Below are 17,077 nucleotides of genomic sequence, written 5' to 3' on the forward strand. Positions count from 1 at the left end.
CCTTAAACCCCTCATCAACATTGAAGATGTCTGTATATGTGCTTGTGTTCTCTCAGCCACCCACGGGGATCTTGTAGTGGTGCAGCGACCGCTCATTGACTCCTTTTTCAATGTCTCTTTTCTCTAGCATGCTTTTGGCCCAGAGGAGACTCTTCTCCCTTGGCTGCAGAGCAAAGCCAATAAAGACAATTTACTCTTCTTCGAAAGTCCTCGGACTCTGCACTTCTGCCGTAGGTATTGCTTGTCACAGACCCAATATTGCATGTATTTTCTCATGTTGGTTAAAAATTATGCAATTTCCCAGGGACTTTTAGTATCTTAGTGGGAGGTGTAGTTCTGTGATGTGGGCTGAAGGAGGGAGCCTCAGCACTGGCCAGAACTCTGGTTCTTTAAGCACCTGCCTGCTTGTCGTTCGTGGCTCATCGTGGTGGCCGTTCTTAGTCTACGGTCACAAAATATGAGTTTGAATATGAGTTTCTCTGTGTTCCGAATGAGAAAGTGGGTGTATTCACTTGCCCAAAGTTGGGTACCTTACTCACCGTGTCTGGCTCTGCCATGCTGAAGTGCCGACCTTTTTGTTTAGCAAAGGCTATCGCTGTGACCAAAAGTCCAAAAGTGCAGGTCGATGACCTCCAGCTCACCTAATCCAGTGTTTCTCAACCTAAGGGTTGTGACCCTTTCACAGGAGTCATATCTGATATCCTGCATGTCAGACGTGACACTAAACAACAATAGCCATCTCTAAGGTCATCAAGAAGGGGAAACCAACAGAGCTGCCATTTATTATTTTGGTTACCCGTGGCGTTCAGGTGCCGTCTCACTGTTAGCTTCAAGGTTGATAGAGACAGGGGTTCACTCAGGTTAGGGGTACAGGTTAGGAGTGTTGTCTGGTAGTCATGTGGGTGATAGGTGAGACTCAGAAGTTAACAGTGAACACTGGAGTTGCACGTGTGGACCACTGCACAGCATGCCAAGCTGCATCTCACCCCACCCCCAGCATCTGGGAAACCTCCAGGGCTTAGCTGTGCCTCCAGCTGCCATGAGTTCAGAGAAGCCAGTGGGCACAGGTGTGTATGAAATACGCAGTGCATGGAAAGGCAAACTACTTTCTCCACAGACTGAAGTCAGACAAACGTGCAGCAACAGGCTTTGATCGATACCCGATTGCCTTCAGTTTAGGAAGGTCCAGCGCAGCTCACACCCACTGCGCTCCTAGGACTGGTCCTGGGAGGGTGTGCTGAGGCCCGTGCCTGGCTTCCTGTTGAGGTATGTGTAAGATTTTCCTCTAACACACCATCTCTCAGAGAGTCAGGATCACTCATGAGTTCAGTCAAGAGAAGTTGAACACATCACATTCAAAATGTTCATTTTTTTGGCTGGTTGGTTTGGTTTGGTGTGGTTTTTCAGACAGGGTTTCCTGTAAGCGAGTCTGACCTAGAGCTTGCTAGGTAGCTCCGGTTGGCTTCCTCCTGCCTCTGCCTCTCAAGTTCTTGGATTACAGGTATGCATCACCATGCCTGCCTGCCTGCCTGCCTGCCTGCTTATTTGTAGTTTGAGACAGGCACTATATAGACCAGGCTGACCTCAACTTTGTAATGATTCCTTATCTCCAGCCTCCAGTACTGTGGGAATACAGGACAGAGCCACGAAACCCAGCTTAGAAATAATAGTGTATAAAATAGAGAAACCGAGTATGTGTTGCTTAGAGGTTTCCGTTAAATTCTCAGACCTTGGCATCTGGTGTAATTGCCTCATCCTTAAATCTTAGTTCAGAGGTCCGGCTGAATTTTACATTCAGTTTTTCCATCATGGCAGGAGCAGTCTGTGTTTGTGCTGCCATCTAGTGGCCAAACGCAGTAATCCACCTGGTTTCCTGAATACGGAGCTGGGAAGCTCCTATCTGTTTGTTCATCTTTACTTGAGGAACGTTCTTTCCAGAGAGAAAAAGGAGGAGTGGTCTCAGAACACCCTGACAACCTTTTCAAATCAAGTCTAGACCCAACAAACTACAGTGAAGAATGACAACTCAATGATCGTTTGCTGGAAAACGATCCATGAAAAAACAGCCACAAGCAATCACACAGCATCCCCGTAACCCCGCGACAGCGGGCCTTGTTTTTGTCTGTAGCTCATGCCTTACCTTGTGGAGCTGTAAATTGAACCCAGAGCCTGCACACGCAAAGCAAACAGTCCTCCACTGAGCTATAACCCAGTCCTTTGATTTGTTCTTTGTCATTAAGGATTAGTTCGATTTTGTATTTTATAGGAGGGTTTTTTTTATATACATACAATGATTTTAAGTGTAGCATGTCGGTGGTTTCTCCCTCCTTGCTGTTGAGTGCTACTTCAGGTTGTGGCTTGGCCGTTGCTTCCTTTTCTTTTCCCCCTTTGAGAAGCTTTGGGTTGTTTCCTAGGTTTAGATTTCTGTGCATAAACGGTGTGAAGGGTCCCTGTGCATTGATTTATTAGATGAGGTTTTCCGTTCTCTCGTAAACACCTCGCAGTGAGATGTCTGCTTGACTTTTAACTATATTTAAATTGTGTTTAATTTTTAGGTCACTTCCAAAACATTTCCCAAACTGCCTGGACCCCATTACATCCCATGAGGCCTGAGCAGTAGCCAGTGGCCCCCATCCCTGTCCGCAACACTTGCTGTCTACAGACATCTTAATGGATTCATTATGATGTCTCCTGACTTTAGTTTTCATTTCCCTGGTGATTCCTGGGGCTTAATGTCCCTCCATGAGAGTGAATTTGGGGGCGGGGTGGGGGAGGTTACTTTGTGTCTTGGGAAGGAAAGTAGAGTAGGTGGGGACAGAGATGAAATAAAACCCGCGGGCTCGAGGTCTCTTCCCTGTGTGCTGGAGCGCCCCTCTGCACTTCCAACAGAAGCGCCAACCTTCTTATCATTCTCCTTTATACCAAAAGACTACATGCAGATTTCGTCTGCAACTCATGCAAATAAGAGGTCTGATAGCTTTGAGCTGTTGAGGGTATCCGATGTGCCAGGGGAAGCCTCAGCCCTTGGTAATGTCCCAGTGCAGTCCTGAGAGTGCCGGGTTACACAGAAGCCCGAGTGACAGCTGTGTACTTCACAAAAGAAGCCATAGCATAGGTTGGGAGATAGCATGGCATTTCCAGTGTGTTTTAAACAAAACGAGAGACATTATGAAGTATTATTAGTGATAAGGAGTCCTAAGTGCTATGACTGGGGGCACTGGGGCATCAAAATATACACAAATAAGTAAAATAAAAATACAATAGTGTGCGTGTGCGTGTGTGTGTGTGTGTGTGTAGTATTCAGGGTTCTTCTAGAAGAATACAGAATTGTATACAGCTCTGCCTTTTCTATCTTAGGCCTTTCTTGCCCTCTAGTCACCTTGGCTGCGCTGGGTAAAGACTTGATTAACTCATACTGTCTGGATTTGACAGCCTCGTTTCCCTCAGCTCCATCCCCTTGTTTGTGAGGCTTTTTCTGTACCTGTCTCATCCACCCTACAAGCATTAAATCCTGTGGGTTAAGTCCTTAAAATGTGTACAGCTGTAGCTTCCTGTATTGGGTGCCTGAGTTGTAATTCCTTTCATCTTTTGAACTAGCTTTGTTGACGTTTTTTCCTTATCTTTGCTAAACTTGCTCACCACTGTGTGTTGAAGCTCTAGAGAGGCACCCGTTCCCTTCAAGCTGAGGAAAGATTAAGTAGTGTGTGATGTCAGCAACTTTGTATAAGACAGCAGCTCGTGAATATGCAACACCTGAAAACTCACTGATGAACAAATGCACTCCACATGCTTGGCTGTGTTCAAAATTCCCACCAGACCTTTAGCTGCTCTCTAGGAAGTAAGATTTACACAACCACTGTTTCCCTCTGCCCTTGGTGTGCTCGCCGAAGGGTATGATTGCTTATTCTGGGGCCAAATATGAGTTGCCATTGTTCAGGAGCACGGGTACACCCAAATTCCATGTTCCGGTGTGTTAACAGTCTGATGGAGCTTTTGAGGTAATGAACAAAGATAGTCATAAATCAAGCCACTTTTAAAATATGTTGGTGAAGACATTAGGTAGGGAGGTTAAAGCAAGGTGTGTGCATGCTCGTGTGTGTGTGGGGGGGGGTCTCTCTTCTAATCTGTGACACTCAGCCTTTTGGTTGGCAAAGCTAGTGATCTATGATACCATTCAAAGGATTTTTGTACATTAGCCATAAATACATTAGAATAGACACTGAGTCTCTCAAGGGGGCTGAAAATAACCTGAGAGAAACTGTAACTGGGCCCCGGACCTGCAACGTTCCAACCTGACCTCTGTGAATGTCCAGTGGCTTCTCACCTACTTCTCGCTAGTCAACTGATTTTCCCCGGTGCGTGAGCAAAGCAAGTGCTTACGCAATGGGAGGTTTAGTTTGGTTTTGCTCACATCAAAGCAGATGTGAGCCCACCCTAGTGACCTCATCTTAACTCTGGCATATGCAATGAGCCTATTTCTTCTTTTTAAGACATCTTTGTTATAATTTTTTATGCATCTGAGTGTTTTGACTGCATGCATGTGTATGTATCACATACATCGACACTGCCCAGAAGAGGGTGTCAGATCTCTGGAACTGGAGTTACAAAATCTTCCATGTGGGTGCTAGGACTAGATCACATCTTCTAGAAGGACATCCAGTGCTCTTAGCTACTGAGCCATGTCTCCAGTCCCCAGGGATTCTATTTCTATAGCCAAACTCTGAGTATTAAGAGTTAGGGTCTCAACCTACGTAATTGAGGCACACCAAATTCAACCCATAACAGCAACCTGTCTGATCCTGCCTTTATTTAGTTGTTTCCCAAAGTACTTACTGCTTCCCCTAGTGGGCAGTTACATAACCCGACTTCATGGCTCAGCCATGAAATAACTGATTATTTATATATATATATATATATATATATATATATATATATGTCTTAAAGTAGGTAATGTTTTGGTAGAGGCTGAATTTTGTCTCAAGATGACAGTGAAAAAGAGCAGAGGAGCAGCTGAGGTTCTGTGCATAAGAAATATAAGTGAAAGGAAAACCTTTATAATCTTATGCTTTCAGTTACTGTACTGGGGCTAGGAAGATTGGGGTTAAAGCATTTGTCGTACAAGTGTGAGGACATGCACTCCTGTGGGAAGTGGGTGCCGCCACATGGGCCAAGATGGCACCCTGGCCCATTGCCAGGCCCAGTGAAACCCACATGTTTACTGCCTTGCCCGAACATGCGCAGTGAAACTGCATGTGTAAGCTGCCTGCCAAGTTGGATCTGTCAGCCTATCTGTGACCAATCTGAGCTCATGCCTGGAGCGTGTGTGATTCTGATTGGATGAGGTGGTGTGGAGCAAGATGAGGTCAGTTGCCGCTACTATATAAATATAACCCTTGCCCTGAGGGGAAGATAGCTGTAAGTGGAGAGAGATGTGCCCCAAGTAAAAGAGCTGTAAGTAAAAAAGCTGTGGAGGAAGCTGCAAGTAAAGTGGAAGCTGCATGAACCCGTCTTGGTGTCTGTGTCGTTCCTGTCTCCAAGGGTGGTGAGGACTGCGGAGACCACAAGTGGTGGCCTGTACGGGGAACTCATAATTTTGGTAAGCAGTGGTAACTAAAGAAAGCATAGGCCTGATAGGTTCCCTGGAAAAAAGGGGACAAAGCATTAAGGTTCTCAGGAATAGAGACGAAGGTAAGGCTCCCAGGAAAATAGAGATGAAGCATTAAGGGGACACCAGTGGAGAGTACAGTGCTGAAATAGAGGAAGGAACGGTGGTGCTTGAGGAAGCTAAGGAGATTGCTTCTCAGGCTAGCCACCGAAAACCTGAACAGCTTAGACAACAAACCAAAGATAAGAAAGAGAAGAAATTAGCTCTGAAGGGTCTACTAGTGACAGCAATGGCGACAGTGACGTCTGTAGTCATCTGTAGTTAGATGTTCCGCTGGAGTTTGAGGCGTGGTAGGCCACCCGAACCATCAGCCCCTCCATTGCCTTCTCCTCCCCCCTATAAAGATGAGGGAGACAAAGGGGGAAAGCATAATCTTCATGCAAAAGTCTGGAAAAATGTGCCCACCATTGCGAGGGCACATCCCAGTATTTCAGGACCAACAGGGGCAACAGTATCATGAACCTCTGGATTGGAAGGTTGTACAAAGATTGAAGGAGTCAGTTTTGACTTATGGGGTCCAGGCTGCCTTTGCCTTAACTCAGGTTGAGTCCCGAGTAGCCCAGCTAATTCTTAAGGGTATAAAGGTGGGACTAGGAGCTTTTAGTAAACAACCTGATGTAAAATGGATTGAGGTACTTGCCTCCACTAATTGGCTTCAGTTTGTCACGAGAAATCCTCTGATATACCCCAGATTTACCCAAACTGAGCCAATCTCAGGTGCTGTTAGTGTATTTACTGATGGATCCAACGGCGTGGGAGTAGTTTATGTTGAAGGAAATCAACCCCAAGCTCGTGTATTTCCCTATCAATCTGCACAAGCTGTTGTTGGAGCAGTTAGTATTTGCTTCCTGCATTACTCATATGTCAGGAATATGTGTAATATTCTGTTCAGTATCAGAATTTTTCCAGAGCTGCAAATCTGTCGCATGCAATTGGTGCGATGCTGCTACACAAAGATGAAGGAATTGTGAGCATCGATTGTTGCCATGAACAACACCCATGTGGAGATTGCAACTGCAAAGCAATGGCTGGAGATCATCCAGGGAACTGTGGGACTCTTAAAAAATTGGGGAGGGATGGCCTTTTGGGTGCTCCTGATGACTGTTGTGTGTGGAGGAATGCTTTGGTGGATGGCACATATGTGAGCGGCACAGGGCTGATAAACGAGCCTTAGTGCAGGCTATGGCAGCCTTGGAAGCATGAACATCTCCCCCCAATGTTGGCTCAACATGCTGAATTAGTAATCAATTCATGGGTAAGACCCTCAAGTGCGCATACCAACCTAAGACAGGATGGCGAAAGTGAGTTCGTCACTCCCATGACGGGTAAGGATGTGGCATGGATGGGGGCAACCTAAGATGTTGATCCCAGGGCTACTAATAAAACTAAAATGGGGAGATGCAGGAAGCAGGTGCCGCCGCATGGGCCAAGATGGCACCCTGGCCCATTGCCAGGCCCAGTGAAACCCATATGTTTACTGCCTTGCCTGAACATGCGCAGTGAAACTGCATGTGTAAGCTGCCTGCCAAGTTGGATCTGTCAGCCTATCTGTGACCAATCTGAGCTCATGCCTGGAGCGTGTGTGATTCTGATTGGATGAGGTGGTGTGGAGCAAGATGAGGTCAGTTGCCGCTACTATATAAATATAGCCCTTGCCCTGAGGGGAAGAGAGCTGTAAGTGGAGAGAGCTGTGCCCCAAGTAAAAGAGCTGTAAGAAAAGAGCTGTGGAGGAAGCTGCAAGTAAAGCGGAGGCTGCATGAACCCGTCTTGGTGTCTGTGTCGTTCCTGTCTCCAAGGGCGGCGAGGACTGCAGAGACCGCAACACACTCCAAACCCCAAACCCACACAAAGCTGAGTATGATAGCATGCATGCATCCCAGCCCTGGTTTAGGAGGATGGGAGGCTGAGACAGGAGAATTCCCCCAGAAAATTAGAAGCTAGTGAGAGATACATAGAAGCCAACTCGAGGCTCTGTCTCAGATAAAGCAAGGACCAACACCCTGTTATCCTCTGACTTACACACACACACACACTCAGATCAATAGATAAATAGATAAAAAATGTTAGGCTCTTTTATTACCAAAGCATAAATTAAGCTGATTGACATAAGTGCCTAACTTCAGTGACACTATAATGTGAATAAACTTTTCCATTCATCATATATTTGTTGAAAACTCACCATGTGTCCAGCATAGAGCTGTATCATAGTCTCTGATGGTATTGACTTGTCTGACAGATACCTTAAGTACCCATATACCTGTTCAAATACCAGTGTGGGTATTCTGTGAAGATGGTTTTAGATGAAATTAACATGCAGTTGGTGGGTTTGAGGAAAGCTAAGTAGCAGCCCTAGCATGGATGATCTCTGTTCTGTTGATGTCTTTGGAGAAAAGAAATTAAGTGTCTCTCCTAGGAAATAAGAACGGAGACCTCAGATCTGAGCTGTGATGCAGGCTCTCCTGTTGTCTACTCTGCACATTGCAGATTTCCTAACCCCGTCGCTGCATGGCCAAGTCCTAGAGATAACTCTCACAATTGCTATTGGTTCTTACTTTCTTGAGAAAGTTTACTGACATGGCAGAGCACTCGGTAATTTTATATTCTAAGGGCATACAAGTGAAGGAAGGTAGGAATGAAATAATGGAGAAGATTGAATTTAACAGGAGCACATAGAAGTACCTGACCTGGAATGTAGGGAGGGCAGGAAACAAAGTCTAACTTGAATATCAAAGGTGGCAGATGGAACCAGAGCTGGCCAAATGCAGGGGCAGGGCTGTTTGGTGAGGACCAGTGACGGAATGGAGTACAGAGCATGCCTCCTTAACAGAAGTACTCTCACCTGCAAGAAAAGGGACAATGGATGCTTTCCGGGCAAAAGAAATGGTTGCTGTTATGTTCGTAACTATTCAAAACTCAGTGCAACCTGGCACAACCTTATTTCTCAACATAGAATTCAAGAGTGGGTCTTGGTATTACGAAGGTTGAGAATCATTGCTATATAGTGAGGCTGGATGCTGACGTAGAAAGACGGTTTGGGCAGAGGACAGACTACATGCAGAGTAAGAGAGACCGTGCATCATTTGAGTGTTGGGTGGTTGAGGCATAGAACTGTGATGGAGGGGAGGCAGTGGCAGCTGTGGGAAGTGGCTGACGTAGACACAGACTTTGGATAAAAGTGAGTCAAAATGTGCCTTTTGACCTCAACTAAATAAATGTGGCACTCAGCTGTACTTTGTGGCTGTGTTGTCGACTGCGCTCCATCCTGTTCTTTTCTCTTTTTTTCTTTTCTTTTCCTTTGTTGGGGAGCGATGGGTGTGGGAGCCATGCAAGTAGCCATAAATGGAGTCTGGAGGCCCAATGTCAAGGCTGTCTATCTACCTCAGTTGCTCTCTACCTTATTATATTTAGGCATGGTCTCCCGTTGATCTATCTGAAGCTCAGTGTTTGAGGTGGACTGCTGGACTCGGGGCAACCCCTGAGGTCTTCCTATCTCTGGCCCCCAGTCTCGGAGTCACAAGCCCTGTGCAAGCCCGACTTCTACCTGGGAGTGTGGGATTGAACTCAACTCCTCAGGCTTTACCCACTGAGCCATCGGCCTGCTGACGTCTTTATAATAAAAATGAATCTGCTTTGCATCTCTGGTCCCTTGCTGAGTGACTCATTATGATCTCAGCATTGTCTCAGAAAGAGGGAAAGGCCTGTGTTAAAAATCTCTTTCTCTGGCCTGCTGGGTTTTTTGAGTTTTATCATCGTATTCTCTAGAGTAGCCTTATGTTCAGGTGGGGCTTCATCAAAATGCTATTCCTGAAGTGTGTTAGCCTCCAGAGAATTTGCTTGTGATTTTTTTTTTCTGTGGCATTTCAAAGATTACCAACAGGAAGCTGAGAAAGCTATTTCTTTGGTATTGTTATTGGAAATAGAAGGAGAACAATGGTCTATTTAATAACCATTATCACTATCTTTTTTCCAGATTGAATTAAAATTGCTTTAATATTCTATTATAAAATTCCTTGCAAAATTGCTGTCAATCACTTTTTCTTATTTCCACCAGCCCGCTAACAATGAACTTAAAGCTAATTCAGTACTTCAGAGAGAGAGAGAGAGAGTCCAAATGCAGCTTTTGAATCGAAAGAACTGAAATGTTATGTGTGGTATGATTACTATAGCTCCTAGCATTTTCCTACTCCGGGCTTAGCTTACTTGCTGGTGTGAGTATACCTGGTGGGAATGACGACTATATTTGTAGCAGCCACTTCCAGCCATATTTGTAGAAAGCCTCAGTATGTGAAAGTCTGTAGAAGACAAGTAAGAATGTGCTGTAGAGACAGATCGTGGGCTCGTTTCAGACGGTATTACGAACTTACCAGATGTGAAAAGCTTTCTCCATCTTCATGGTACCTCAACTTTGTTATTTCAATAAGTGGAATTCATAAGGTTTCGTAGGGCTGTTATGAATGTTAACAAAATTAATTATGTAAAGCACACAGAACAGTGCTGGGCACATAAGCATTGCTTCCCAATGTCACCTATCATTATCTGTAACCCATTATTAAGGATTTTTAAAACCATTTATTGAGTTCTTCCTGTAGGCCGTAGAAGGGACTTCTGTATAGAATTCTAGATGCATAATACGTTCCGCAAGCTTCGTATGGAGCATAGTTCAAGATTCTCTCGACACTTTTTCCTCTGATATTATTGAACTCTTGAGTGTGGTTCATGCCGTGAGATTGATTAGCCCTTCCTGCTGGGATAGTCTTGTCCTCGGCTGAGAGTGTACAGATGTGAGCTGCACACGGGACAGTATTCTGAGGAGCAGTAGAGACAGGCTGGACAAGTTTGCAGGATGTTGCATGGGGCTCTAAAACTTCCTCTCATGCTAGCGTTTACAGCCTAACAGGAAAAGGCAGAGTGGCCCATTGTTTACTGACCTCTTTGAATTTTGACCAAATAATTAAAAGAAACTTTATATCTTTCAGAAAATGGCTTTGAAATTCAAAAACGCCAAACGAATCGAAGGCCTGGACCACAATGTGTGGTGAGTGTCTTAGACAGAGGGTATGTGGTAAAGCTTCCCGTGGGCCCTTAAGTTGGATTCTTAACTTCGCCTGCAGTTCAATAAAGAAGCCATTTAATTCACCATTAAAATTAAACAGAGGAAGCTAGCCATTCATACCTATGCCACTTTACTCATTTAGCAAGTGTACCCCTCTGGGCTAGCACTGAATATACAGTAGAGAAAACCTAAAACTACGTTTGACTAGTGCTTTTGTGAAATTTACAACTAACTGATTCCTTTTCTGTTTTTCATGAAGTGCGAACTTGCTATGCATGTGGCCCAGGCTGGCCTCAAACTCTTTGTCCTCTTGCCCCAGGATCCCCAGTGCTGGGATTATGGGGACTACAGGGATTATATTTTTTCTTATTTGCTCTCCTTTTAAGAGTTGATAAGAAAAATTAAACATGGCATCGTGGCTCATGCCTTTAATCCCAGCACTCAGGAGGCAAAGGTAGGCAGATCTCTGAGACTTCAAGACTAGCCTGATCTAACAAAGCACGTTCTAGCACAGCCAGGGCTCTTTTACACAATGAAACCCTGTCTCAAAAAAAAAAACGAAAACAAGAAAAATTAGTAACAGCTCCCCACATATGTTTATATGTATGTATGTATATATCATATGTATGTATGATTGCATACACATATATATACACACATATACATATAACCATATACTGGAATGTATATGTGTGCCATGGACCACCCCAGTAGGGTATGGGGGTCCCTGGAATGAGGGTCTTCGAAGCTAGGTGGGTAAGGATTCCGCGGTGACAAACAAATGCAGAGGCAGTTTGAACCTGAGTGTATTTTGCAGCTCTCAAGCAGGGGATTTTATACATTAAAGAAACAAACATTACATCCCTTAGAAACTATATCCAGTGAAACAATCACAAATACCAACAAAAGTCATTTGGCACAGTAAAGCACAAAAATCATCCAAGCATTACCACTCTGAAACTATGTATTCAGTAAATCGCAAACAGAACAGGTAACATCATTATAAATCTCAAAATATAGCAATTCTAAAAGGATGTATTCAGTGGGGGCTGTCATCCAAGACTAGTGGCATATTTCTGGGAGCAGGTTAATAAATCTTTAACGGTCAGTGCTCTTAACCACTGAACTAACTCTCCAGCCCCATGTCAATTATTATTTAATATCTAGTGCCTGATTTTTTACACTATTTAAACTATTTTAATTCTTTCTAATTAAGGCTTTCTTTACCATATACCAAAACCAACCTCTGATGTCACACGTGTAGCCATATGAAATTTTATTGTTGGGAAAGTTTTTATCATAATAGTTTTGTAAATGATTTCGAAAGTAAAGCGTTGGTTTCTCCAGGGATAAGGTCATGTTAGTGGCCCCATCTCTAGCGATGGTTTCTTACCCATTTTTCTCACTTTAGATCTTGGCTTAGGCTACCAGGAACATGTAAATAAGAAAAGGAATAAGAGAAAACAAAACAGATAGATTGCCATGAGAACTACAGCTCAATTTTTTTTTTTTTTTTCTGGCAAAGAGTTCCACATCCGGTTCCAGGAGGCCTTCCCCTTTTGAGGTCAATCGCCTCAGTCTGTGGAACTTGTCACACAGATCCTACTGGAGGTGGTGTGGCATATGTGTGTGTGATATGTCCCTAGAATATAAATGTCTCTGAATTGGCTTCTCTAAGACTAAGTTATGTCTAAGTTGAGATTATTAGGTCATTCACTGTTTGCTAGATAAACTCACCTTGTGGGTAGTAACATTTTTGTTGGGAACCCATTGGGTTTTGATTCTATGATGAGAGCATATTACACTGAAGCTAAGTCTGTAATTATAGTACTTCCTAATCTTTGTGGTGGTTTTGTTTTGTTTTGTTTTGTTTTGAATCAGGGTTGAATTTACTAAGTTGGCTGCGGATCCTTCTGTGGTGAACCTTGGACAAGGCTTTCCAGATATAGCCCCTCCTCCATACGTAAAAGAAGAGTTATCAAAGGCTGCATTGACTGATAACATGAATCAATACACAAGGGGCTTTGTGAGTCTATCAGGGCCATGTGGGATACACCGATATTGTGTGTGTGTGTGGGGGGGGGGGTGTTTGTGTCTAAACTTAAAGGAAATTGACTTTCTAGGATCAACTGTCTTAACCTGGAAACTCGGGAGCCCATTGCTCTCTTAGGATGAGTCTTCTGTAATTTCCAGGAATTTTTCAGTCCCATTTTGGCTATTCATTGACTACTGTTCCAAAATGAGATCTCGGGACATCAAGGAAAGGGAAAAATATTCTCTCAAAGCATCTTTGCTATCTCATTAACACTCGTGTAGCCTTAGCATTGGCTTCTTAAAGAACCCTGTCTCTAACTAGACACTTATTTCCTCGATAACTCTGTCTTCTGTGCTGAAAGGCCCAGGTATCCAGACATTTCGTAGATTAACGTTAACTTTGAACTTGAAAGTCCAAGCAGTCCACACAAATCATTGCTATGGGGATGGGAGAACAGGGGAAACAGCAAGACTGACCTGACCCAGATTGTCATGGTGGCGAGGGGTGGGGGTGGGGGGAATCTTATGGTCTCATTGTCTTCGTTAAGATGTCTATTGCTATGCCAAAATACCATGGCAATTGGAGGAAAGGGTTGATATTTGTCTTACAATGTATAGTCTATCATCCAGGGAAGCCAGGAAAGGAACTCAAGGAAAGAACCTGGAGGCAGGAGCTGAGGCAGAGGCCATGGACAGATGAGTGTTGCTTACTGGCTTGCTCCTCAGGGCTTGCCCAGCCCTGCTTTCTTGTAATACCCAGAACTAACAGCCCAGGGATGGCACTGCCCACAGTGAACATCAATCACCAATCAAGAAAATGCACCATGGTTTGTGGATAAGCTAGTCTGGGAGGCAGTCTGGGAGCAGGCATTTTCTTACTTGAGGTTCCCTCTCCCAAATGACTCAAGCTGTGTCAAATGAACATGCAAGTAGCTATCACACTCACTAACTGACCAGTCTATAAGCCCCCATTTCAGACCTGAAACTATGGAAGTTGTAGCAGACAATGTAAGGAAAAAGTCAAGATATTGGGATAGGATATGATTTTTTTTTTAATAAGGCTCCCAAAACACAGGTAACCATGGCAAAAATAGACAAATGTGCTTAGCCTCAACTGACCATGAGGGAAATGTAAATAACGCCACAAGAAATCACCTCATCCCAGTCCAGATGGTTATTGTTTAAAAAGCAAAGCATAACAAAGAAAGGAGAGGAAAAAAAAATCTCTCCTATGCTCTTGATTTTACTGTGCACCTGTCACAAAAAGAAGCAGAAGCAGAAACAGCAAACTGGGTCAGTGGGTGAAGGTGGGTGTCAGGGCTGAAAAGCTGCGTGGGATCCTTGGGGCGTGCATGGTGGAGGAAAAGAAACAATTCTCCAGTAGTTCTCTAACCGCCACAGGTGTACAAGGTGTCATGGATACCCAAAACACAATAAATGAATGTAAAAAAAAAAGTTAAAGGAGCAACACGTATAGAAACATCTGGATTTATATCCAAAGGAAATAAAGTCAGCATATCATAGACACCCTGCCCCATTTTTATTGAAGTGCTGGTCAGTGTAACTAAGATACTGGATTAGTCTAGGTGACTGACCCTCAACAGAAGAATGGAAGAAAATATGGCACCTTCTGCAGGAGACTATTCTGCTGCCATGGAAAGGATGGGAACCAGACACACACAGCAAAGTGGGTGGAACCGGCCAACACCATGTCAACTGGAGCGCTGAGGCAGACCAGAAGGACTTGTCGTGCTGAGGATTTTGTCTCCTACGTAAAAGCTGTAAAATGTAGATGTAAGGGTAGTTGAGAGTTGAAGAGTCATTGCTAGAGGCTCGGAAGGACAACTGGGAAGAGAGACCGGGAGATTAATAACCGATATCGAGACCCATCAAGACGGTAGGGAAAATTCTCATCTTCTGCAGCACAGGCAGGGATTATAATAAGTACGTGTAGGAATTATTCACAATAACCTGTTATATATTTGGAGACCTATAATAGAAGAGAGAAGCTTGAAGCTTCCAAGAGAAGTTAAAGGCAAATTCTAATTACTGATTTTATCTATATACTGTGGTCTTGTGGTGAGGTACCACTGCCCCTTACGCCTATGCAGTTATTACATGTTAATAAATTCATGCTAAAGTATGAATGGCCTATTTCAGAATATGAGTTGAACCCAGGACAAATTCTGTGTTAGCAAACCTTCTCTTCTGTGAATACTCTTCATCAGAAGCAAGTTTTCATAACCATTCATAGAGAAGCCCTCAAGATGCAAAAGCTTTTCGTTTATTGCCACGTTGTAGATAAAAATTTAGAGGCTGGAGCCACTTGGTGATTAAGAGCACTTGATGCTCTTGACCTGGGTTCAATTCCAAGCACCTACCTGTGATGTGATGTCAAGTCCAGGGAATCGACACCCTCGTCTGGCCTCTACTAGCTCCACTCATTTGGTGCACATACACACGCGTAGGCAAAATATACACTTGGGGATAATACTAGGTATTAAACCCAAGTTTAAAACTAGTTACATTACTTCAAAGAAGTAGTTTTCATAAAGAATTTCAAGGTGGGATTTTGTTTTGTCCTAATCTTTAATACAACAGGGTCATCCAGCACTTGTGAAAGCTCTCTCCTGCTTATATGGAAAGATTTATCAACGTCAAATTGATCCAAATGAAGAAATCCTTGTGGCGGTGGGGGCATATGGATCTCTCTTTAACTCCATCCAAGGATTGGTGGACCCAGGAGATGAAGTAAGTGCATGAACATTGTCATGACCCCCGTGCTTCCGTCTGTCCCCTGTTAGAAACAGTCCCTCATCTTGAGCCTTTTTCACTTTCAATCCATTTTGAAGTCACGTGATGATGGTGCGGTAAAGCTAGCTGGCCTTAAATGTAGAGTGGGTTAAACCACCTCATAACCATAGCACACACAAAGACGTTGCACCTTTCCAGCATCCAGAGACTTGGGTGCTTCCCAAGGCTGTGTTCTTCCAGAGTTAGCCGCTGTTGTGTATTCTTCCGCTCAGTTCCTTCCCATGCCTCTTTGATGTGAGAGAAGTTGGACTCATACCTTTCAGGCTCCTGAGCTTTCTTATCCTTTTCATTTATTGTTATAAATATTATAACAGGTTTGTCCACTTTGTACTGTTATTAGTTAGCTACTTGTTAGTTTGCTTGTGGTTGTTTTGAGACAGGTTCTTCTCTGGCCCAGGGTAACCACTAACCTTTTATGTGGCTGGCATGCAGCCCCTCTTCCCCCACACACAGGTTCAATAAAAACATTAGTCCATGTGTATGTTTATAGAAATGTTTATATCCTTTTATCTAGGAGTAGCAACCATATGAATATATTCAACTGATCATCTAAAAATGAAGAACTATATATACAAATGCAACACTTGTTTATATATGCTTAGGTAAAAAAATAATTGTAAAATTCAGTGAACTCTCAGGTAGACATTAACATGAGTGAAAATTAGACTTATACTTCATATTTCATGAAATAGGGCTAGGTTTTTAAAGGATAAAAAAGCATGGGCTGGCGAGGTGGCTCACTGGGTAAAGCCATTTTCTGCAAAGCTGGACAACCTGAGTTTGATCTCTAGAACCCATGTGATGGCATTAGAGTCGACGCTGACCACTTTGTCCTCAGACTCCCACATCTGCACCACACTGCACATATGAGCATATACACAACAAATAAGTGTGTTCAAAATGTATATAAAAGTAGAAAGCTAGACAAGTGTAGTAGCACACACCTATAATCCCAGAACTTGAGAGGTCAGGGCTAGAGAAGATCTTATTTGGAGGAAAGGGAGAACGGGTACTGACTTACTTACTTTTCTATTTATCTGGCCAAATACCATAACCAAGGCAACGTACAAAAGAGGGTTTTTAATTGGAAGCCTGCTTATAGTTTTAGCAGGTGGGTAGAGACGATGTGCTACATGGCTGGGAGCATGGTAGCAGGCAGGCAGTCATGATGCTAGAGCAGTAGATGAGAGCTTTCATGTGGAAACAACAACCATGAGGCAGAGAAGACGTGGAACGGTGTCGACTTTTGAAACCCCACTGACACACCTCCTCCAATAAGGCCACACCTCCTAATCCTTCCTAAACAGTTCCACAAACTGGGGACCAAGCATTTGAATATAGGAGCCTGTGGAGCTAGTCTCCTTCAAACCACCACAGAGAAATAAAGGGAAAAAAACATAGAAAAATGTCCTAGTTCAGGTCTGGGGGGGTGGGGGGAGGAGGAATGCAGCAAATCAGACCAGCTGCTCAACCTGAACCTGCAGCAAGGGTGATTGGAGGAGAGTTTGAGA

At 43.8% G+C, this 17,077-nt stretch overlaps 1 protein-coding gene across 6 annotated transcripts in view; it reads left to right on the forward strand.

The window, feature by feature from the left end:
* Kyat3 (kynurenine aminotransferase 3) overlaps nucleotides 1-17,077 on the forward strand; it is a 42,823-nt gene that overhangs the window by 5,264 nt on the left and 20,482 nt on the right. For 3 of the 6 annotated variants that reach the window (XM_021157231.2, XM_029474940.1, XM_029474941.1), the window contains 4 exons: nucleotides 128-230; nucleotides 10,642-10,700; nucleotides 12,600-12,744; nucleotides 15,354-15,503. In XM_021157231.2, the coding sequence (XP_021012890.1) occupies nucleotides 129-230; nucleotides 10,642-10,700; nucleotides 12,600-12,744; nucleotides 15,354-15,503 (456 nt within the window). In that variant the 5' untranslated portion in view covers nucleotide 128. Of the gene's footprint in view, nucleotides 1-127; nucleotides 235-5,338; nucleotides 5,597-10,641; nucleotides 10,701-12,599; nucleotides 12,745-15,353; nucleotides 15,504-17,077 lie in introns of those variants that run through there. The other 3 variants (XM_029474942.1, XM_021157232.2, XM_029474943.1) reach the window with 3 other exon arrangements.

Source organism: Mus caroli, chromosome 3 (genome assembly GCF_900094665.2).
Source record: "Mus caroli chromosome 3, CAROLI_EIJ_v1.1, whole genome shotgun sequence".
In the NCBI taxonomy this organism is placed as follows: domain Eukaryota; kingdom Metazoa; phylum Chordata; class Mammalia; order Rodentia; family Muridae; genus Mus; species Mus caroli.